The following is a 24,668-nucleotide window of genomic DNA, read 5'->3' as shown; positions in this document are numbered from 1 at the left end:
AGAAAGAAGGAGCACATATGTGTCATTAAGACATGAGAGCATTCTTTTCCAGGTTAGCTAAAACAAGGGGAACTGTTATGGAGAGAGGAAGAAATGAGCAAGAGGAGGAAAAACGCAGTGAAGTGGGCACTTACTTGCCATTTATTTTAAACGTCTTTTAAAGGTTAACCTGTTGGAACATTTACAGGCCCTCGCTGAGCTGTAATTGTTGGCCGCTTGTGGGAGAGCGAGAGGAAACAAAGGAGCTCTCCTCTCAGAGCTCACCCGTGACTCTCGGAGTGTGCTCGACCTCACAGTTGACCCCTGACCCACACACTAACCTGCGCCTCACCTGTGACCCCTGACCCCCCGGCTGTGAAACTTGACCCGCAGAACTCTGGCGATCAACAGACAAATGGAGTCATCCATTTATGGTCATTTGACACCTCCCCGGGCCTGCGGTCTCTCACTCTTCACATTCTCCGACATGGAAGATGAAGGGGAAAAAAAAAAAACAAAAATGCTTGCGAGGATGATGGAGAGCGATGCCAACACAGAGCAGTGACAACTCAGACAGCAAAGGAGTGTGGGAGTCTGTCAGTTAGACTGTTTTTAATAACGCAGCGCTCAACTGATGCAAGACAACTCAACTTGCCCTGAGCTCACACTGGCTTATGGGTAGACTTTGATTTTAGCTCGGTCACAGCGAACCAAGACTTGTGTGTGCATTTGAAGGCGACTGGTGTGGGTGTGCAGTGAAAGATTTCTGAGCTGTTTTGATTGCATGTGTAGGTAATCGCAGCGTTGTTGCATGCACACACACGCTACTATCGGCTACTGTACCTTCTCAGTCAAGGCTTCAAGGTTAGATCTGCGTCCTGCCACATCTGGCTCGAAGGGCTTCTATCTATTAACTTGGTTGTCCCACACACACACACACACACACACATAGGGAGGGGGAAAGAAACACACAGTAATCATCTCACATCGCACCAAGGTCGTGTCCCTTATTTCAGCCAGAATGAACGGTCAAAAAAGCACTCAATTAAAGTCGGAGCAAATATCTGAGAAAGTCACACAGAGTATAATGAGGCATTTCAGGCAGTAGGTGTAACACATTTTATAAGTCTACAACGCAAGCTGAATAGAAATGACACATGAATAAGTTGCTAGGTCATTTAATTAGACAAATCAAGCAGCTTTTAGAATGGCTGACAAATTGCGTTCTGTGCTGGAGAAAATTCAGAATGCTTTAATGCAGGTTTTGAATGGTGTTCCAGACAGTTATTGTTCCAGCCATCAGGCAGTTGTGCTGTCAAGTTTGGCTTTAAAGCTTCACGACATTTGAGAAGGGGAAGGATGTTTTGTGAGAGGTTGGTCTCTCGGTCTCAGGGCCAAGCTTAACTTTTCCCTTTACATGACATTTCATTAGTGAAGCCAGAAAAAACATCGTTCTGTAGCAGATATTTTTAGCACCAGATGTTTTAGCTCAGTGCTAAATTTATCATCCTTTGTAATTTTTCCCCTTCATCTGGCTCATATCAAGGATAATTTTGCTTTATTACAACTTGGATCTTATTTTTCTAAGTTTGGCCATTGTTTCTATTGGTGGTATTGTGCTCACACAGTTAAGTGATGAGCAGTCAGATGGATCAGACCTATTTGAATGGTGGAAACAAAGGAGAGTGGCGTCATTGGATGATTGCACATTTTCATGGGCTCACTTTCAGTTTCAGGGGTTTGGATAATCTGACTAAACTGTTGGCTTCTTTACAATGTGTATTATACTCTGAATGATTGAGTTTCTTGCCCTGGTTGATTGGCAAAGAATTATTCAACAGATATTTTGATAATCAATTAATCATTTCAATAATTTTTAAGCAAATACGCCAACCATTCTCTGGCTCCAGCTTCTGCGATGTGAACATTTGCTATTTTTTCTCAGTCTTATACAGCAGTAAACCCAATATTTAAGCCTTTTGGACTCTTGGATGATGGTATTTTTCACTATTTTCTGACATTTTATGTCAAACTGATTAAGGTAATATAGATGATTTAAAGTTAATAATAAATAAAATACAATACAGTGTTATCATAACAGACAAGTTGTGTTGAAGCAGTTATCCTTTAAGATAATAGTTTAGTTGCTGAATGTCATTGTAAGCACAGACCCCCTCACCCCTCCTCCTCCTATAGCCGCAGGGTGGCACCAGCAAATCCTCAAGGTGCAATGATAGAGTATCAATAAGGTGATGACCTCATCCGGGGCTTGTGGAGTCAAGGATCTCTGATTAGAGGTACAGTGATCCCCTGGGACTTGCTGCAGAAGTGGCCTTAATAAGATCTGATGTTTTTGGCCCGGGGCTCCACACTCTGCTGTGCTCCGCTAAGGCGTTGCCAGGGAACTGCACTGGTAGCCGGCTGTGAAGTACTCAGCTGCCTTGTGATAGGTAGGGACTGCTGTTTTTGATCGAAGCCTGCCTGCTTGTTGGTGTGTGAGCACGCCATAAATGGTCAATGATTCAAAGGCCTATACCAGGCCACTCAGCACTATGGAAATGTAGGTATGTGAATCACGAAGAACCAATAAAACAATGCCTCTAAAACCCAATAAAACAGTGGCAGAGGGTTTATCTTTGCTTTTTTATGAATCTGCTCGACCCCTGGCTCGACCTGCAGTTTAGTTTACTACATCATGAAACGCTGATGCCTCGCGTTACCTGGTGGCAGCGTGTTTACAGCTCTCTCTGCCTTTTCGTGCTAGTCCCAAAGCAACATAAATAAAGACTGATACTGTAATCAACAGCAGATGTCTGCAGGAGAGAGAGCTGTCGACACGTTTGCCTGTGAATCATCCCGTGTCCTGCGTGTACAGTCAGCTCCACGCCGGACACACGACGAACCGATCATATATCACAACAGCTGACGTCAGGAAGTCTCAGGAATGAGGTTGGACACAGCCAAGAATGTCCCATTGTTCTGAGTGTGGAGGGGACTCATTGTTGTGTGTGTTTGTCTTAACTTGTGCAGCACATCCTGTTCTCAAGTGTCTATTACCCTCATGGCTGAAGATAGGAGCTAAATCAAAGATGGGATCTTTGATAAATTGGCGAAGGAGAGTCAGATGACTCAGACTTTAAGACCTTCTGCTTAACATGCTGCATGTTAAAATACCCCATATCATTACTGTAATCTCATTTGAAAAATCAGTACAGTGATTCTGATGTTCAGTTTCGACTCACATTAAGTGAAACAGAGACTTTGAAAGTGAAACCATCATCTGGACAGAACGTGGAGTGCAGCGTCCAACATTAGATGCTTTGACTGATGTTTTTTTGGCACCTTCGTGTGGTCATGTGCAGCTTTAACAACATGTTCCCCGAAACAGCAAAGAAAGCAAAACCAGCCCCTGATAGAAATTTCAGACTTACAGGGCTGATGCCAGCCTTTGGGACTTGGTTGCTACTCCTAAAACACCTTTTTTAATTTTTAGTTTCAGCAGTTCCTTCATTTTTACTGCTCTATTTACCATTACGCCATTAGTTTTATCAGCCTCAACAGCTGTCAGTGACTACCCTTGCTTGTGTCTGATTGATACCATCCTGTTCTGACTCTTTGTTCCCATGTAACTCCATATAAGGACACCCTGTAAAAGAGTTTATTTAAACAGAACTGCCAGAGACAGAGCCCAGTGACGGCCCTGCAGGGTTCAGCTCGGCTCAGATAAGATAAGATAAGAGCAAAGGTGAGAAAGTCGGCGAGGTGAGATTTGTTGGCTGGATGGCCGGTTTGGCACTCTCCAGCTATCGCTCCCCCAGTTGCTAAGCTCCTTTGTTTGTGTGTTGCTCTGCCTTTGGCATCAGTGGTGCGTATCAGGTTACATGTGGGAATGAGGTGTAGTGTTAGTTCAGCAGTTCTTTTGTCCCCTGAGTTGTGAATCTACTATCTAATGAATCTGGACCTTTGAATCTACTCTGTGTAATTGCATACCTATGGTTGTATTCTAAATTCAGCCTTAAATGGAGTTAGAATATTGAATAAGTAATTAAATTACACATCCACACATCAATGTGGGCGTGTACAGTGGAGTTCCTGGAAGTCGGTTTCAATAGACACAGTCTGTTGTTTGATTTTGATGTCTCTTGTGCACTGAAGCAATTATTTTCTTGTAGCAAGCCAACTCCAATTAGTTGATAATTCCAGGTATGAGGTGCGATTAGTGCCAGTCTAGATAAAAGAATTTTCTAACAAAAACTTCAATTTACCTATCTTTTCATATCTGCCCCAGTTGTACCACTTAATTGGATTGTTTTCGTTGTTTTGTAAAGCTTAAGAGAGGTTAAATGCAAAAAATACAGCTTTTGTGTTAGAAGACGACACATGTTGTTGTTTATTGTAAGAAATACCTGTGTTAACAGCTACTTCCCGTGCTGACCCTTTATTAAGGACAGACACAATTACATGCAACAAATAGAATTTCCCTGTTTCATCGCCTCTAAAATGTAACCAGATCTGCATTCGTGAGCTGTGACAGGATGTCTCACCGCCTGTGTCTTGCAGCGCTGCCATGTCTGTGTTTTCTAAATGTTGCAGTTGGTGCTAATGTGTCTGCGTACGTTGAAAGAACGACTGCTGTTCACACAAGCCGTTTTAGACATGGCAGCCAGGTGCTGATATTTCAGACATGACACTGTTGGTGTGCAAAAATGAAAGCGGTTGGTGGCTCAAACTGACGGTGCCCTGAATGTACCCACATATTATAAGCCATTTTGAGCATTGAAACCAGGTGACCACTTGTGATTTTCTATTGGTAAACAACTTTTTGCCTCTTGCCATTTAGAATATCAGATTCTTGAAGGAACGGGAATTTTGGCAGCTTCATATTGAATGCACATTATGTATCCACTTTGTTTTTCTCTCTAAAAATCCTGCTTTTGCACCTCTGCTATTCTAATGAGACAGTTCTGTTTGACATTTGAGTGGCAGGCCATAAGAAATGTGCTGCTCAACGGCTCTTGCCACATTTTAGTGTACGGTAAAGTACACATTTCACCCATAGGTTCTGAGCAATAGTTCAAGTTTGTCCCTTTGCTCAGGCCACATAGATCAGATGAGTCGTCCCACTGTTGTCTACGTTTTTTCATCTCTGTGTTGTTTCATCTCTCAGGTCTGACATTCACACTGAGGTTGGAGGCAACATGTAGTTGAAAATGTTGGCTTTAGACAGTTATTTGAAAATAGCAGGAAACTGAGATTTACTTACTAAAAATTCAGGTGTTAAAGCCTAAAATTGCCTTTTGACAAGCCTAAACTTCTCCCGCAGTATCCCACAGTATGAGAGCGATCACACAGCGTTCATTTTCCTCTCTATCAACACACACGAGAACAACAACAACTTCTTTGCCTGAAAGCACGTTTGGAGTCACTCTCATGTTACTCCCCCCGTGGTCCTCTGCCTTCTGTGACTCAGTACGGACCGCGACAATTATATTTTCCTGCAGTCTGTCTTTGCTAACATATACATTGTAATTCCCCGGCAAAGCCAGCTCAAGTTGCAAGTTGAAAAGTTCAAATGTAAAACAGAGGCTAGAGCTGCGAGGGAGGATCGCCATAAAACACGGCAGGCTGTAGATTACACGGGAGAGCACAATACATGTACTGTAGAAAGGTGTGTGTGAGTGTGTTTGCAGAGCTGAAAGACATCCCTGTCAGTGTTTGAAAAGTCTATCTTTTAGTGTCAAGCCAGCCCAGGGAACTATTTAACTCATGTTCAGTGTCCTTTTCCTCATAACCTCATCTGTTACTGTCAGGTATGCAAGGTAGCTATTTATAACCAGGGGAGGTTAATGAAAAATACATGATCTCTTTCTTGTCTTCCTCAGGTCCGAACGCTATTTGTCAGTGGGCTACCTCTGGATATTAAGCCGCGGGAGCTCTATCTCCTGTTCAGACCATTTAAGGTATGTTTGTATGTTTTAAATGGATGGGCTGCAGCTATTCTTAGCAGCTTTTCTTTCCAGCGGTCAATGGGACCTCCATTAATGGTGATGAAATAAACGGCAATGGAAACTCTCCCGCGAGGTTCAAGTGTCTGTGATCCTAAAGCCGAGGTTCAATCACATCTTGATCCACGGGAAGCTTGTGTGTGTGTGTGAGTGCTTGAGTGTGTGTGTGTGTGTCTCATGGAAAAATGGCTCGCTGCCTGCAATACAAAAACAAAGCTATTTGCTTCACCTCAGAAACTTCGCTTTGTCACCGGCACAAAGAGTCCTAGAGTTTAGTTCAGGTGAATGCATGCAGATGTAGCAAGCTTTTTGGACCATCGCCCTAGAATAATGCACTTTAATGGTGCAGCAGCACAGTTAAAGTGAATAATGGGACAACTGCTAAGCATCTAATCTCTCCCTTAGATAATGCTCATGGTATGTACTCTGAGTACATGTTTATATCATGAGCAGTGAAAGCAGTAAATCCCGATTAATCAGTTAAGACACAACAATGAGTTCATCACGTCATCATGAGAGCTCTGACTCATGAAACAACAGAGCTTAGTCAGATGTGGCCCTGCAGTACAAAAATATAGCACTTTACCCCTAAAACATCTTGTTCTTGACATCAAATGAAAGCTTTTGTCTCTGTTCGGTTCTGACTTCCTTTCTTTGTTTCAGGGCTATGAAGGCTCCTTGATAAAGCTCACTTCTAAACAGGTATGCTACAAGACACGCTGAGCGCTGTGTTTCTGTGCAGAGACTCTAACGAGTGAAGGCATCAGTCAGTCTCTCACCATGCTGTCACTGTTGGCATTACACAACTTCTTGCTCATCAACACCTTTAACTTCTTTGTCTCTCCTTTGTCCTATTTTTTCCCCTCTTGGTGGTTTTCATCTTGTTGACTATGAAGGATTAGCACCCTTTGTCAGGAAGTACCTGGAATTGGGGAAAAAAAACAAATTATTGGGGGGAGGGGAGGGATACAGTGTTGCACCAACTTGCCTTTGGCAGTCGGATAGTACGCTTGTAGTCACAGACAGTCAACTCCGGTGGGATGGGAAGGGAGACGGGAAAAGAATTTTGAGGTGTCAAAGCGAACGTTTTGACAAGAGCAGTACTGACGGTTGAGTTTTGCCTCAAGGGGCGCGGGACTGAAAATGAGCTCAGCTGGCAGGTGTCCACATCCAGAGTTAAGCAATTTAGCTTCATGTCAGTGTACTTTTTACCACATTACACTGTTTCCCATAAAGACATGACATGCTCATTAGAAGGGTTTAGGGCGATTTAGATCGAATGTGCTGAGTCTAATACCTCTAAAACTAAGAACAAAGGAAAGCTGCTTTTTTTTCTGGTGGTGAAATTTCTTCAGAACAAATAAAATCCCATTGCATAGTTTGCCCCCCCCTTTTTTTCTTTTGTTTCATTTTGGTTGCATGCTCTCGAAAAGGCAATTAGCAACTATTCTAAGCTATCTTTGTTATCAGTAAGGGTTGCTGTGATACTGACACTATTAATGTATTGTTTATTGTTTTTCTTCTTCTTGCATCTCATTGTGTCGTCTAGGACTGCAGCTAACAGGCAATTCTTGTCTCGATTAGTCGATTCACTGTGCGCTCCGTGACAGAAAGTAGTGAAACACGCCCATCACGAGCTCCCAGTGCCAAAGATGACATCATCAGATGTCTCGTTTCTCAAATCCAGATCCCATTTACAATGATAGAAATCAGAAAAAGCAGCAAATCTTCACATCGGAGAAGCAGGAATCAGAGATTTTTGGGCATTTTTGCTTAAAAAATGACCTGAAGAGTAACCCAACACCTCCTGAAAGTGCTGCTCTTGCCGACCCCCTGTGGTTTTAGCTCTTATCTTGCTGCTGTGATGTACAGGTGTACTCCAGGACCCTGTGACACTAGTGTGGTTACAGGTTTAACACATGACCACTCCATTAATTGCGGTGCTTTCAGCCTGGCGTTATGTAAACCTTTCAATTGCCATTACAATACGTGCTGATTAATTTAATGTTAAAAATATCACCATATTCTATAATTGTGACTGAAGCATTGTGGCTCGATCCAAAAGCTACTCTGGCCTCCTCTAAACCTGCAAGATCTCAAATTTCATAATGTAGAAAATGTGGCTTGTGCAGGTTTTGCTCTTTTTGCTCGCCTGTTTAATGAATAAGTGAAACACTCAGCAACTCCTGGTGCACTTTGGCCTCTCTTTGCACCTCCCCACTTCGCCTCATGCTTTCATAATTGCCGTCATCCTCGGGACAAACCTCAAGTGATGTTTATGTTCAGGTCTCACAAAGTGCTGCGCAGCATTCCTCAGGCTTGTCTTTGTTTTGAGTGACCCTCCTCTCCACTCCTGACAATGGCGATGTAAATCAATCGATCTCCCTCTCCCTCCCGGTCCGAGAACACACGGCCATCTCCATATATAGCAAGAGCCAGATCTCAGACCTTTTCTATTTATATTCCTGCTACACTTCCTCCTCCTGACGTCTTCACTTAGTCCCTCTTTTTTTTCGTGCCTTTTCTTTTTTTTCCCCTCCTCCTCCTCCTCCTCCTCTTTCCCTACTTGTTCAAAATTCCCATAACCCTACACTGCTTTTCCAGATCACACGCAGCAGTGCGAACCCATGGGAGCAACATGTTTAGAGATTTCGTTTTCTCCTCACCCCCACCCACCTCCTCCCAACATCCCCATCCACACACACACACACACACACACACACACACACACACACACACACATACACTCTGCAGAAATTTGTATTCTTTGTTCATATCTGCAACAGCGGTTAGAAATCTGACAACCAAACCCGCATCCCTGTTCTTTTTTTTTTTTTTTAACTTTTCCCTCTCACCTTTGCTATTGCGGGCACAGGCTCTAGAGTGTCGTCTCCGGAATATAAAACAAGCACCAGTGAAATAGATGTGAACAAGAATTTATTGCATGGTTTTCCACTGACAGGCCTATTTGAGGAGGTCTAAAAAACTACTTCTACCTCTCGCCTCACTTTCTTTCATTTTGATCCTCACCTCTAACCTGAAACTTCTCATTCTCAAGACCCCCCACCCCATTTGTCTTCTCTATCTCCTCTCCTTTTTCAGTTCTCAGCTTTCACCTCTCTGCCTCTCTCACACTCACTCTTACATGCACTTTCTCGCTCTCACATTGCCCGTATTTGGGCATAGCAGAGCTGAATGATGAACTCTCCTTGTACAATGTAAGCGTCCAGCCTCCATTTCTCGCTCTGCCTCTTTTTCTCTCTGTCGCCACTGTTTTATAAACAGGCCAAGAGAGAAGAACGAGTGGAGGGGGGGGGGCTGGGCATGATAAAAACAAAAAAAAAGTAATATAAAAAAAAGAACAACATGTCTATGTCACTCAGACAGAAATGCCGACTCAGTATTCTGCCTTAAACCATGTTTCTTTCTTTTGTTCTGTCTTCTTGTCTCTCCAGCCAGTGGGGTTTGTCAGCTTTGACAGTCGATCAGAGGCGGAGGCTGCTAAGAATGCCTTGAACGTAAGTGTCATGCCCTCTTCGCGCTCCTCTCGAGCACCAGCTCGGTGCTCGAATATCTTGTGATGACTTGGAATCGCATCTCTCTGCCTTCTGTGCAAACGCATCTGATATCGGTGAAATCCAGACATTCCTACATTTTCTATCGCATGCGAAAAAAGCCAGGGAAAGCGGTGAAGCCAAACATATCACAGCTGCTCTAAATACCATATGTCTCAATGTTGCTTCTTGAGTAAATAAGCCTTTTTCTTAAAGCTTTACTTTGGATCCTGCAAGGTCAGGAGGAAAATTAGCTCTCCTTCCACATATAAATAGAAGATATTGATCTAGGGTTTAATTTTAATCTCACTTATTTCAGAACGTAGCTCAGTAGAAAGCCTTGATGAGGCAGACTCAAATATGAAACAGAGCCCATCCTCTGGGTTTTATTCTGCTCTCTTGAAACAAAGCATAGATGGATGGTAATGAACATCAGCTCTCACACAGCTTTAGTTTCCCATTGTTTTTTTAACCTCTCTAGATATACGCCACCCCTTCTATTGCTTCTTAAGTTTTTGTTGATCCCTTTGTCACAGAAAAAGCTCAGTTTTATCATCCTCCTAAAGTGGGACCGTGACAAAGGAGCAGAGTCTGTCAACTTTCAGATGTTGAGATATTGGTGCGCATCAAAGGCAGAGCAGAGAGTTGAAGAAAGGATAAAAATTATCATCTTATTATGAGCCAACAATAGTCAGACTGTTTCCATAGAATCGCTCACTGGGGCTGAGAATTGAACAGTGCTCTTGTTTTTTCGGGGGAAAGCTGCGTCCCGGGGGTCATATGGAGATAAGCCAGATTTTGCAAACATCTATCTGCATATTGAAATGTGGGAAAGGCAGAGAAAACTGAGGGACGAGGGGGATTTGTTTCCTGTCGTCGTTCTGTTATATTTTCTTCCAAACCATGAGCGGATATAGCTTCTAAAAAGAACACCTGATTCTCGCACCATTAAACAATTACAGTCATCACCAAAACAATGCATGCACAAGTGCGAAGGATCTGCTAAGATGCTAAAAAGCACACATTCCAAGGTAGAGATTCAGCACAGTTCAAACTGAGATGTGCTCAGACCTCATTATATCCATGTACCTTATTATACCTCTGCAGCCTCGACTGGCAGAAGCTGCGAGTGCACTGAGCCAAGGCAATCCTAGTTAATTCCCTACCCTTCATGAGAAGAGTCATCCCTCGCTTGTTTCAGCTCAGCTTTGCCTGAGCCTGCAGGGACGAGCCGAGAAAACCATCCATCGCAGCTTCTCGCTCTTTTGCTGCAGAGAACTTTACTCTTGACTGCTTTTCTCCTCCATTGATTTGACCTTCCGTGTTTTCCTGTGCCTTTTTTACTCACAATCGAATGAGGTTAATTAGAGGGTGCTTATAGTTGCCAGTGAAATTCTTCGTGGCCTTGTTGCTTCTACAGCAGGCAATCAAATAGGTGCTTTGTTTTTGGATGAAGAAGACCTTTGTTGATGTCACATTCCTTATTTTTTCTCAGGTGAAAGTAATTGAGAAGAAAAATGATTTGGACCACTGCACATGTGGAGGTTTTTGATGTGGCTCAAACTGTAAGAGGGAAAAACAACCTTTCACTTGGCTTGTCTGGTATGGCAGAAGGCTCTTAGTATCGGCATCCCAAGAATTTGCCAGAATTTTTGGCTCCCTTTAAGCGGTGATGCTTGCAGTATGTCATGGCGAATGGCGAATTTGATGTCATGATATTAAGTTACAGTTACAGAGTTCATAGGGAGCATAGCGACGGTCTTGTGGCATCTCTGCATGTGGTGTAAGTGACATCATGCGCTTGCCAGGTTTGTGTCATCAGGTTCTGATTTTCAGTTGCGGGTGTCACGTGAGTTGAACCAGTATAACACTCAAATCCACAGTGAGCCATTCACAGCAGGCTTCAAAGTCTAAGCGCCTGAAAATGAACTCTCACCGGCAAGAATTTGGCAGTAAATTAAATCAGAAAATGCTGAAAGATGAAAAGTAAAAGTGACAATTCCAGATCTCATCCAGGTCCCATCGGACATCTAAACAATAAACAGCAAGGCTGAGAATGTAAAAGTGGAAGACATGCATGATAACTAACTCCTCAGTGGTCTAAATTAGTTTGCATCATCACTACTTCAAGGCGCAAGACAGCAAGTCAAGTCAATTTGTTGCATTACCACCTCAGTCGTGAACAAAATAACTTTGTCAGGTTGTTTCAGGCACGGTTGCTAAAGCAAAGCATCACTGCTATAATGTGTGACATCATTAAGAGTCATCATGTGGTGAACCCTAATCTTGCACAACAAGGACACCTCCCAAGACTTTGAGCAACCTTCCAGGAAAACAAAGACATCTAAGAACTCTACACAACTTGGCCACATTCATCATATTTTGGCTGGGAGCAATGTCTGGGAAAAGTACCCCTGCAGGAAGTATTATCTTTTAGTAGTTTTCTCCAACTCTGACTAGCGCCTTTGACTAGCTTCTTCATAGCCACTATAGCTGAGGATCGTGGGTATCATAGTATTGAGAAACATCCACCGTACCAGGCTGATAGGAGGCAGGAGGCTGAAATAATTACAACCATTGTCCATAACATAAAGCAAAAATATTCATAGTTTATCCTGGAGACTCAGATGTTTCTATGTTGAGAACATTGAGAAAATCATACAAAGAAATCAACATCTACTGGTTATCAACATCTGTCAAATGTCCATCAGTGTGTCACAACTGTTGAAGGAGAATACAGACTTCGGTTGTTGAATGATGATGCTCATCTTTACTACCAAGATTTATATCCGACATTTACCTTTCGACCTTATGTCAAACTAATAATAATAAACAGTATCAAATAATTGATATACTGAGCAAGTCCTTACAACAGTTGAGCTTGATCAATTAGGCCAAATATTATATAGTTGTATAAAAGCTTTCTAGGAAACAAAACTTCTGCTGACACATCTTTCTGTTTGATCTCAGGGGGTCCGGTTTGATCCAGAGATCCCCCAAACCCTGCGGCTGGAGTTCGCCAAGGCCAACACCAAGATGGCCAAGAACAAGCTGGTTGGAACCCCCAACCCCCCTCCCTCCCAGCAGAGCCCCGGGCCGCAGTTCATTGGCAGAGACCCATGTGAGTACCTCGACCAATCGCCCGTCTGTCCCTGAGCTCGTCTTAGTTTTTGTCTGTGTTGTAACTTCCTGTGGCCATTAGTTTCTCTTATTTGAGTATACTGGACAGCTGTTTCTCTTTAGGATTTGTTGTCATTAGTGGAGGAGTGTTTGTGCTTCAGCTGTGACTATGCATGAAAAATGGAGACTGACTTGGCTGCAAGCTGCTGAAAAGTAGATTTTTTCTTTTAATGGTTGTGTGTTTGCTGCTCATTGGAACATTGTCATGGTGGAAACAGGCCAGTGTTTTTTCTCTCATTAATCAGTTACTAGAAAAAGTGTTTCTTTGAAATTAGAGTCTGCGTACCTCTGTCATAATGGGTTAACTTCATTATATTTCTCCCCCTAAATGACATGCCCCCTGTTAGATTAATGATTCATAAACAGTACGTGTTCACTGTTAGCCATCGCTCTCATTATTTGGACCTTTGAGTACCAGGCGTGTATGGAATCTGCTAGTTCAGCTCTGTACTCCTTTTTATCCATTTGGTTAAATATTTTTCTAAGGAGTTAAGGATTCTGCAAGAATCAGCCATTGATAGTTGAACATAGGCCAGCTGTGGTCATACATTCTTCCTAAATGACCAAATCGCTCTTATCTTGGATCTTTTTTTTTTTTTTTTTGCCAGAAAAAGGGTGTGTACTTGGGGCCCCGGTGGAAAATGGAAGGAAACGATCAGTGAATGAAACCATGACGTAATCACCAGGAGAGAAATTGCTGTCATTTACTGATAAGAGATGCTTAAATCAGCAATTTTTCTGATCACGCTGTGATAAACACTTAGCAGGAGACGCAGAGAGCAAGGGGAAAATGCTCCTTAAATTTGCGCAGCTATCTGATGATTGTCTCTCTGTACACTTCCTCTGTACCACTCTGCACTGTCACCTATCTCTTCACTCATGCACTATGCTGTTTTTTTTTCCTTTTTGTCACTTTATACTCTACTCAGTGAGTAAATCATCAAATCTGAGATGGTTTCCTCTCAATTTATCCTGAATTAAGTCTGTTTTGCTGATTTCAGGGGGGATATTTAACTGTTTGCTAAGCCCTGCCCCCTTAATCAGTGCTGCTACACCTGTTAAGCTTTCCAATGTCTCGTAACACATAATATGCAGTTAATAATAATAAAAGGGACAGATTTACCACTCAAAATACTCAGTAATTCTGTGAAAAAATGTGTCACAGTTAGACAAATGTAGGCTATTCATTTGTAGCCGATGGCCGTCAATTTTGCCAGCTGAAATGACAGCTTTGGCTAACTAGCTAATCAAGCTAATGCTAGTGTCATGAGTTGCTTGAACACGCCATCTCTGGCTGCATTAATAACGCTTTTAAAAACTGTTTAAAAAAAGGATCTTGTTTTTAAAAAACAAAACAAAAAAGAGCTTAAATATGACTTTGACGCTACGTACTGACTTTGTACAAGATTTTGTGCTAATACTGAGGCTAAGGCTAAATATCCAAAATTCAGCATCCTGACTAGTTCACATGCCATTTAGAGGACATTTAGTTTGATGCTATATTAAGATAGAGCATCGTCCTTGTATTGCAGTGCAGAGCAATAGTATCTTTTGCAATGTGTTTTTAATATATCTTGTAACCCACAAACTAATGTAGTTAGTTAATGATGTGCTCCTTGGCATTGGGAGTAAGGCTCCAATAGGTAGCGAGCTAGCAGATGGACATGATTGTACATATTGTAGCTTCAGTTTGAGAAGATGAAGATCCACTCCAGACACTTTTGCTTTTGTGTCGCCCAAGCTCAATAATAATCTGACAAGCATTATTGCGCTTATTACAGCCCAATGCATACTGCTTTAGCACGTATAGAAATCCGAGGCTTTACAGGCCAGTCATGGCTAAACATTGTACAGTCGCTGTTCGAGGGATGGGTTTAGCCAACAGTTGCTTTAAAGAAATGAAACGAGAGGAAGCTACTTCAGATAACTCCTCCTCACCTGCAGTGCACCTCCACGACCACCGACCGCCACCTCCACCCTGTCTCTCTAGCCACTCACCTATCCACTGGCCACCCTCCTCACTCCACTCCTCCTCTTCTTCTTTCCACAGATGAGCTCACAGTGCCTGCTCTATATCCCAGCAGCCCAGACGTGTGGGCGTCATACCCGCTGTACCCGGCGGAGCTGTCGCCGGCCCTCCCACCCGCTTTCACCTACCCCTCCTCGCTCCACGCTCAGGTAACCTGCAAAACCCCATCCCCTCCTTCTCCCCCACCACCACCACCACCACCACCAGCTCGACCACTGCCTGTCACCTCTTCCTGAGCCCACCGCACAAACAGCTGCTGCCGTCAGCCCTGAAATCACTCTGTGCTCCATCCCACAGATGCACCTCAGAGCACACACCACCCAGTCATTTGCAGAGTTACAGATTTGATGATTAGCTCTTATCGCTTCTTCCGTTCATTGTGTATTGTTTTGAAGTCAAGGGGCTGGTTTGCATTTGAGAATTTTCCTATTTTACTTACAGTCAGGCAAAGTCATGTCAGCTTTTTAATTGTCTCTAAGTGCAGACTATATGATCAGGGAGTAGCTCTAAAATAAAGCCCTTAATACATGTTTTCCCATGCTATAGCTTTTTTACTTTATATTCATTAACCAGTATCTTTTTAATATTTACACACAACATATCAGCAATCACATCATACAAAGCACTCCATGAATGCAGGATGTGGATCAGGAATTTGATATATCGAATTTGTTAATTGATAGTGAAATTAGTGACTTTATAAATATTTAATTTACAGGGTGTAGTCCATTTTTGCAGACGTGTAATGCTGTTTTACCCTTCTCTTGAGAGGAACTGCTACCTGATCCCATTAACTTCCAGGAATCGAACTAAACTAAACTAATCTCGCAGCTCACCATACCCTTATACTGCATGCAGAGACACAAGAAAGGGTTGGACTGACTTTTAAGTGCACTATGTAGGAAAAAGAGCAATGTTGGCTGAGTGAAGAGCTATTCCCTCAATTCAAGATAGTACATGTTTAAACTGGAGAAGTTGGATGGCCATTTAAAAGATTAATTAATTAGGTTTTCCCCAAAACTGAACTATTTATTTAGGCATACAGAGTTCCTGCCTCTTTCCTTTAATCCTTGAAATTACAGATAAATAATCCACACCCAGTTGATTTAGAGAATCAGCATTTTTTTAAGTTAAGAATTCAACACCAATTGAAAATGGAAAAAAATCTGTCAAGTTCTGACATCTCTGAGCACAGTTTGCAGTTTGAACTAATAACAACTCATATCGTGTCACTTTATTTATCTCAATTAGTGGCATCATCCATACAACTGCGAGCCTGAGTGGTTTGAAAGGTTTGCATCATCATTTGACCATCACCTACTCCATTAATTAAATCCCTGCTTTCCAACCAACCGTGATCCAGTTTCTTGAGGTCTTCTAATCTGCGCAGCTCCACTGTGGGTTCACTTCGTTCACATAAGAGTTCATTATTGATCTCTTGAAATTCTTCTCATGGAGCTTGTTTGGTGCTGGCTGACCCTGATAAGATCTCAGTATTAGACATGCCGTTTCTGAATTTTTGTTTGTTGATTGGTTTTGAAGCTTGCATGGATTTCTCAGTGCTTTGCTGTATTTCAAGCTCAAATTGTCTTTTATCTCTGCAAGAGAGTATATCGAGCCTATTTCCATATATAATGCAGATACTGAGGTTATTTAAGTATACGGCCTGTAGCAAAGACACTAAAACTGAAGCTTGGATGATGTCAGAATTTGAAATGAGTGCAAGATGAATTTGCCTAGTTGGCATTTTTCCATACGTGTCAGATATGTGAGCATACACTGACACACACACACACACAGTCTTGCTGTGTGGTTTCAGTGGGGGGGGGGCTTATATTTGCATCTCACTGCCCCTTCTGACCTAGAGTGGATGCTGAGGTGAGATATAGAAAATTGTTTATAAATGCAGCACACACACAAGACTAAATGATGCTGTCATCTTTTCTGCTGAGACTACAGTAATGTTTGCGAGTAGATGTTATTGACTGGGCTGTTTTCAAAGTAATAGATCTCAGAAAACCAATCTTTCCGTTAAGTTGCATTATGTGAATTTTATTTAAATACAGGAGGATGCTTGTACGAGTTATGTAGAAATATACACAGCATATTATAATTGGTCATTGGTAACTTTGAAAGTTCCGAATAAAGCATCTTAAAGTCTATCCTATGTTAAAAATCAACTTAATTTGACAATATAAATAAAAACCTACATGAGTTAAAGGAGTATTTTGCAAATGAGCTAGAGGAAAATATTAATTCCACACTCCTGTCTATATAGTGACGATGCAGCTACAGCCGTTAGCTTAGCTTAGCCTAAACACTGGAAACAGAGGGAAACTGTAATGTCCTGTCATTACAATGAAGTTGCCTGGCAACCATCAGAGACTCCAGGAAGTCACTGCACCCAGCCTAGACTAAACAAATTAAGTATATCATTTTAATTAGTGATCGTTATAGGTATTGCGTATTGCTAAGCTAAGATAGCAGCTGCTTGCTTATATTTCCTATACAGATCTGAGACTGGTGTCAATTTTCATCTCATTTCAACTCTCAGTAAGAAAGCAAATAATTTCTCAAAATGTAAAACATGTTAACTTATTCCTTGAGGTTACACTATTTCAGCCAAAGCACTCAATAAGTTGAACATTACATTAAACCTGACATGCAAAACTTTTAGGACGAATGCCTACAGGAAATTTTTCTCCTAAGATAGCATCATCATCATCCAATTAAAGTGAACAAATGTTCTTGATGTCAGACCCTTTAACGACCATCCTAACCTCCCTTGCATTCGCCATGAAAAATGTTTTTTTTTCCGATTGGATGAACGTTTTGTGCTCATTAACTAGTCATGACTTGACTTGGCAATCCTATGAAAAGAAATGTATCCTACAGGTGAGCCTACTCCATCGCCTACGGTTGCTCCTTGTTGGTTGACGTAAAATGCATCACTGCAGGTGCACCGACACAGGAATGTCACCACAGACACCAGATTTAAAACTTTCATCTGGCAGTGATAGGCTTTATCAGCATTTTGTGAACTTGTTTCGCAAGGACTTAAATGTAACAGACATTCATTTATATGTTAACGTCCTGTATGAATATACATTGTAAGCAGTCATGTGATTTGTATGTACATATGTGTGCAAGTATGTTGATGTATGTATGATTATGTGTGTTTAGATTCGCTGGCTCCCACCTGCAGATGGAACTCCTCAGGGATGGAAGTCCAGGCAGTTCTGCTGAAGTATGTGTGAGTAACAACACACACACACACACGCACACACACATTCATGACAAAAAGTGTACATTGTGCCTTACCATGAAAGTAAATGTTATGACACTTTGTTTAAACAAGCACGGCGATATTCCTAAACACACGTCGGGAATATCGCACGGTGTTACTTCCTGCACGTGGTGAGTGCGTCAAGTGAGCACCCTCCTCTCGCCCTCTAACTTCACATGGAAAACGTCCATCCAGCTAACTGCCAACTAATCAACCAATTAGTCACGTTTCTGCCAGACATACAACTCGCTAACACAAAACAAATTAGCCTTTTAGAAGTAAATGTGGGAGTGTAAAGCCCAGCGGGTCAATGAAACCGCAGCCACTGCTTGTACATCATCATAAGAGATGAAAGATGCAATTTAAAGGGGAACGCCATTATTTTCCCCACTCAGGTCACAGGGTACAGAGGGTCGACTTCTCCCATTGATGTGATGCTTGATCTCAGGCATCAAAGGCAGGGAGTCAAACAGAATATACAACGAGCTGCGATGCCAACGTTTTAATAAAACAGACCGGGTAGATCTCAGCAAATATGACTAAAATGCTAATATCAGCTGCTTTGATAGGTAATCTTATCATAGCCACTGGTGAAAGTCGCTCAGTATATTCAGTCAAGCACTGTTTGGAGATGCTTGTACTTGATTATATTTTATGCCACTTTTAACTTAGACACCACAATACAGAAGCCAATCTTATGTTTTTACTTAATTACCTTAGTAATAGTTAGTAGCTACATTTGGTGCTCATACTTTTGCAGGTCTACACAGTTTTTACATACACACCACTGACATGCTATCCCCTTATGGTGTTGTTATGAACATGTTAGCAAACATGGAGCAACACTAGCATTCCTTTGATTTCTGATCTGGCATTTGACGCTTGGCAGGTAGCATATCTCTGTGAAAAGGTAGCATACAGTGGGTTTATCAGAACTAAAAATGAGCGTTTGCTATGACTGGAGACAACAATAAGCAATAAATGTGCAGGCAAGAAAATCAAAGTAGTCAACTGGAAGAGGCCAAAACGGGTCGGGTGATTCTCTCTGGGTCCATCACTACAAGCAACTCCTTTCACAGTATGCATAGTCATTTCATCCTTTGTCAATATACAAATCTTGTCTGGTGCATCTTTAAGTTAAATGATCTGAATACTTCTACCAGCGCTGATAATTCACACAGAAAAGATTCATTAAGATGGTACATGCTGAGTAGTTTTTGTGGAGGATCACAGGGAACTTATTGGTTCCACTATTGGAAGGACGCCTGATATTTATTGTACTTGTGCGTGAAGGGGAAGTTTATGACTGTGCTCCCACTCTTTGCAATAATAAACACTGAATATTGTCCTATAATAACGTTGGTGCTGAACAGCAGATATTAGTGTATATTTGTCATTTTGTCAAACCTTGGCAGGATAAAATACAGTTTTTAATTTGGGGGACGTTTTTGGCATTTCCGCATTATGACAGAGAACACAGTGGAGAGTTATAAAGGAGATGAGGCAGAAACTGACGGAGGATGTGAAGCTCCAAAAAGGTCGTAAATGTGGAATATGCGCCATGACCTGCTGAGGTACCTGGGTACTGCCGGAAGGGCCGTGTTTATGAATCTTTATTAAAAATAATTAACATGGGGCTTTATTTCAAATAAATTACAGATGAATTCATTTTAGTGGAGCTGTGCACATTACACAGTAGCTTCTAATAAGTGCCTTGATAAGTACATGAGTCAACTGTAACCGTGCGTGAGCTACACAGCACATGTGCTTCGCTCTCTGGTTCAGACAAACTAAACGCTGTTGTGCTTGCAGAAAAACAAAACCACAAAGCACAACAAATCCCCTGCTAGTCTGTGTGTGTGTGAGTGTGTGCTTGTGTGTGTGTGTTTTTGCACTTGGCGCCAGTCACACTGTCACCAGTACCCTCCCTTCAATGTCTCGGGACAGGAAGAAACATGTTCTCCCGACCCCTTAGGGAGTCGGTGGGGAGTGGGTGGACGGGTGGTGATGGTAGCGTGGAGGCTAACATTCATCAAGCCCTTGATTGGTGCTAGTCCTGTACTGTCTCTTTGTAACCCTGCATCATAGCTGACTTTTCTATTTCCAGAGATTGAAACATACTGCATGAAGAAAAAAAGCTGTTGGAGTAATTTGGTGTTTTGGGGATTTTGTGGCTGTCAGGGGGGTAAAGGAGGAAGGGAGTGGAGGAGGGAGGGACATGGAGGAAATAATTACTCCTGTATCAAACCAGGAGGAAGTCATTTGGCCGGTCAGGCTGCCCCAGTGGATATTAGCCCCTCAATGAAACGACAACACCCCCACATCCGGCTCGCAGTGGAGGGTGAAGTGAAGCTGAGACATCCAGTCAGAATATTGTGATAATTACAGGCCGCTGCAGCAGATATACACATATGCAACACACTCAAATTATGTAGTGTGCAGCGTACATGCCCAGTCGCACAGTAAGGCCTCTCACAGGCAACAGTATGCACTTCCACAAAGAGGTTCAGTGCAGTCAAATTACACAAAAATGTTTTTATTTGACTCACTTGTACTTTTTAGTTTTGTTTTTGTTGTCCAGGTTTTGATGTTTGATACCGCTGAGGTGCAACGAATTTTGTAATAAGTCAGAAGCTTCATCTCCTTCCAGAAACAGCAGCCTTGTTACTCTGGAAAAACCACAGACCTCACTGTGAGCGCTTTCTTTGGAACTCCTTCTTGAGAAATAGCCCCTAACCGCTCACAGTGACGTCTGTGGATTGTCCAGAATAACGGGGGACACTGTTTCTGGACGGAGACGGAAGGAGCGCCACAAACTAATTCCATTCATCTCCACTGAATTGTGGTGGAGGCAGAAATGTCAGAGACAGATAGAGAGATAACGTAAAACCTGAACAAATTCATTCAAAACTAGATAGAGGTAAGTGAGATAGCATTTTTTATTAAGCAACACTACCAGACAAATGCATATCCATGACTACACATACATATCATATCCCCATATTTTTCTGCCACTTCTGACCTAATTTCATCATTTTCTGTCTTTGGCCTGTGTTTTCTGGCTGCCTTTTGCTCTGAATAAATAATACCAAAACATGAAAGTAACCACTGTCTTTGGGAAAACATACAGTATGAGGACATTTGAATAACAGAATATTACATATACCAATGTGCACCACTTTCCAAAAACACTTCAAGATACTTCTTTGCATTCCCAAACCTCGTGATAATATGACTCAATATAACTCAAAAAGTTGGGTTTTTTTGTAATTTAGGTGGACTGACCCTTAAAGGCAAGATGACCCTGACCCAGTGATTTAAAAAGTTTCTTCCACAATAGGCTCTTTCACTTCCTGTGTCCATCAACATGGTCATTTCATGTAAATTGCATTGCACAAGTGCAAAAGTCTGCAGTGGAATGGTAGCTAAAGCCTGGTCACACTGTGAAACATATCTCCAAAATAAGTATGTTTACATAGTAAAATCTAATGAGAGTGCGTGCGTCCATTATTAAAACAGAAACGCCGGTCACTTCCCACAGTAAACTGTCAGTGTTGAGTTAGCCTCGCTGCTTTGTTTGTCCCTGACATTTTGCAGCTCTGCAAACAAACATTTCAGCTGTACGAGACCTTGTGTTTTTTGGCCCTCCTTGTCTGTTCAGTGGACACAGTCGAGTATTCAAGAACTCTTGATGTGGGCTACGGGGAGGGTGTTACTTATTTGTGCAATGCAGTCTGCAAGGCCTAGCACTTGTGAAACACTTTGAAACAATTTTAGCGGCAAGACAACAAGAATAAACTTGAACTGAGGTTACAGAGTGAAGCTGAAGTCTATTGTACAAGCTGTCTGCTATTGATGGGTCACGCGCATTCAGAAAGAGGCAGCGTTAGTGAACTGTTACTCACGCTGAAGGCGTCTGGTGACAGTATACCCTCACAATGGGAATTCAGGGAAGCTTTCAGCTCCACAGTCCTGAGAGGCTTGTGGTCAGGCAGCGGGCGTCTCGGCATCGGACCGCCGGGGACCACTCACAGTCCGAGTATGTGCACTAGGAAGTGTAACCGTGGGAGACTTCAATGTGTGTGTGTGTGTGTGTGAACAGCTGAATATGAGGTAGTGCTCAGGGGTCTTTAGTTGTGAATGAATCGTCCTAATCGCCTGGCATCCTGCCTGTCAAGTGCCATTCTTAAAACTTTATTTACTGCACTGCCACTTCGTGTAGTTAAAACAGTGTTGACTTAAAACCGTGCCACATTGTAAGTTTTTTGTTATTTTCATGCCCCTGGAAGCTGAGGCTAGTCATTCATCTGAATGTTTGTGATGCTGAATTATAGTTGACATTCATGCTCCGGCGCAGAGCTGCATCCAAAGACAACCTAATAGTGGACATTAATGCCTAGTGAACTGGAGGGAAAGGTAATCCGGATTTTCCATCTGACAAGACATGGTGGGGGAGTGTAGTGTGTGTGTACCCCTGTCATGCATCCTTGTGTGTGAGAGAGAATATGTATGTGTGTGTGTAGTCTGGCTGCCTGCCCTGAGGAGCTTTTTGGCCAATAGCCCGACAAAAACCAATGGTTCCTGTGCAGTGGTGGACTAACTCCCACTGGAGAGCTGAGGGCCAGCTGGGGCCCCTTCTAATAAGGAAGTGGGACTTTATGCCTTCACCCCCTACTGACATACACACACACACACACACACACACACACACACACACACACTCAGGCGTACAGTGCAGCTACACTCAGGCCTCGTCCCTGCACCGGGTCTCAGGAGCTAGATACATGTCAGCAGCTGTGTTCATCACCACCCAGCTCCAGCAGCTATTGCTGGTATGTGAGAAACACAGCCAGGGCCTAAAGGCTTTTCTCCAGATTAAAGGGGCTTCAGATGGGGCTCTTTTTCATGGCCGCGCTGCACAGGTAGAAATCTTAAAGTTTTAACTTCTGATTTACTAATTGAGTATATTTTACATTCCACTGTTTGATTATGGACTATGCAGTTGTACATTGTTCCCTGCATGGAGTTATTGTTTTGTATTCTCTTCCTTGTGACAAGACAGTTGGTTAGAAAACTCCAGAAACACACTTATGTTGTGTAATCCATCATGACATATAACAAGTCTGCATTTATTTCTGTCAAATTTCTGTTATCATTGCATGGCAGCTTGATTTGCTGTGGGTAGCTGCTGTATCACTGATGTAACAGCTGATACTGAGTTTTTGAGGTTGAGGTTTATAATTGTCAGACAAATATTTTTATGTTTTTATAAATATCTTTCTTATTGACCTCAAATTATATCTCTTCTGTGCAACGTTTTCTTGTTGTTTGCCAAAAATGAACGCAGACTTGATGTTCACTGTGATGGACTACACAATTCAGGAGTCTGCACATTGATTTTCATATCATACAGAAGTGAATGGAAGTCAATGATGCCCAGTATGGAAGAAAACTACATTCAGCTCTCATTCAGCAAAGTGCAATGGCGGAGAGCTACAGCAAAGCACCGTGAAATGCCGGGTGTAAATTTGAACAAGCCTTCTCTTCATTTGCAGCACGAGATCAATGATCGCTGATAACACACACAGGAACACTTGCTACACGAAGCCTGGCTGAAAATGAGAAAAATAGGAAACAGTGCGCACATTCACGAGAAGCCGAGTCGCCTCCCCCATTCTCAAACACCACTTGTTTACCTATCTCACATTATGCGCCCGGGCCGAGTTATTGGATGTAGCACATTAAGCCCGCAAATCGCTAAACCTTTTCCTAATCTGTGCAGACATGTTCAATGATCAACCGAATGTTTAACCTCGGTGTCTCAGCCAGAACAAATAGGGTGGTCTGGAAGTATGCGTCGCATCAGCTTAGCCAAGCGGCTGGATAACGCATCGATTCCCTCATCCTTGATTGAACGCGCAACAGGGCATTAGCTAGGCCAGCCGTGCCCCTTCAAAAGAAAAAAAACAGCACTGTTCTCAGAACGGGGAACAGTTCCCAACCCGTCCCCCTTCTTTCCCTGCTACAGTCTCTCTCTTCCTTTCTGTTCAGACCATGTTTGGTTTGCTAATTGTTTATTGTTCCAAAGAGTTTCCACCCCCCCCCCCCTCGAACCCGACTTACCACGACCTCCAAGAGATGTCTATTTTTGGTGATACATCTGGGGTTGGGTGAGGGGGTCAGGGGGTTGTCTTCGGTCTGCTGGTGGTGAGGTGGGGAGGGATCGTGGGAGATACGGTTGTTAGGCAGAAGTTCATCGCAAGTATTTAAGACTATTGTCAGCTGACATCCTGTTTTTCACAGCTTCTAGCTTGAAAGACATGGTTAAAAAAAATGGCAAACAGTGTTTTTAATTGGGCAGTCAGCTGATTTTACTCGTCATCCTCAGTTTACTCATCCGAGGGTGCGCGCCACATCCGGAGAAAGCACTTGTATAATGTCTCTTGTGGCACTGGAGGAGCTTTGTCTGAGAAAATGACTTAAGGAGCATCACTTGGAGTCATCTCAGCGTGGGCTTGGAAGACTACACATGTTAACAGCAAGCCTACATTACAAACTGATGGCGTGAGGTTTAAACGGCGTGGGCGTTTACCAGAAACACAGCATCTGATGAAGGCTTGAGTTGCATTGTGGGA

The 24,668-nt window shown here is 42.6% G+C and overlaps 1 protein-coding gene across 4 annotated transcripts in view; it reads left to right on the top strand.

Moving 5' to 3' along the window:
* LOC121626606 (RNA-binding protein with multiple splicing-like) overlaps nucleotides 1-24,668 on the top strand; it is a 35,184-nt gene that overhangs the window by 7,186 nt on the left and 3,330 nt on the right. The window contains exons 2-7 of one of the 4 annotated variants that reach the window (XM_041965210.1): nucleotides 5,862-5,939; nucleotides 6,648-6,686; nucleotides 9,440-9,502; nucleotides 12,509-12,659; nucleotides 14,769-14,896; nucleotides 17,931-17,994. In XM_041965210.1, the coding sequence (XP_041821144.1) occupies nucleotides 5,862-5,939; nucleotides 6,648-6,686; nucleotides 9,440-9,502; nucleotides 12,509-12,659; nucleotides 14,769-14,896; nucleotides 17,931-17,993 (522 nt within the window). In that variant the 3' untranslated portion in view covers nucleotide 17,994. Of the gene's footprint in view, nucleotides 1-5,861; nucleotides 5,940-6,647; nucleotides 6,687-9,439; nucleotides 9,503-12,508; nucleotides 12,660-14,768; nucleotides 14,897-17,930; nucleotides 18,001-24,668 lie in introns of all 4 variants that reach the window. The other 3 variants (XM_041965209.1, XM_041965212.1, XM_041965211.1) reach the window with 3 other exon arrangements.

Source organism: Chelmon rostratus, chromosome 23 (assembly GCF_017976325.1).
Source record: "Chelmon rostratus isolate fCheRos1 chromosome 23, fCheRos1.pri, whole genome shotgun sequence".
NCBI lineage: Eukaryota > Metazoa > Chordata > Actinopteri > Chaetodontiformes > Chaetodontidae > Chelmon > Chelmon rostratus.
The sequence above is the reverse complement of the archived record's forward strand: the minus strand, read 5'-3'. Positions and strand labels throughout refer to the sequence as shown.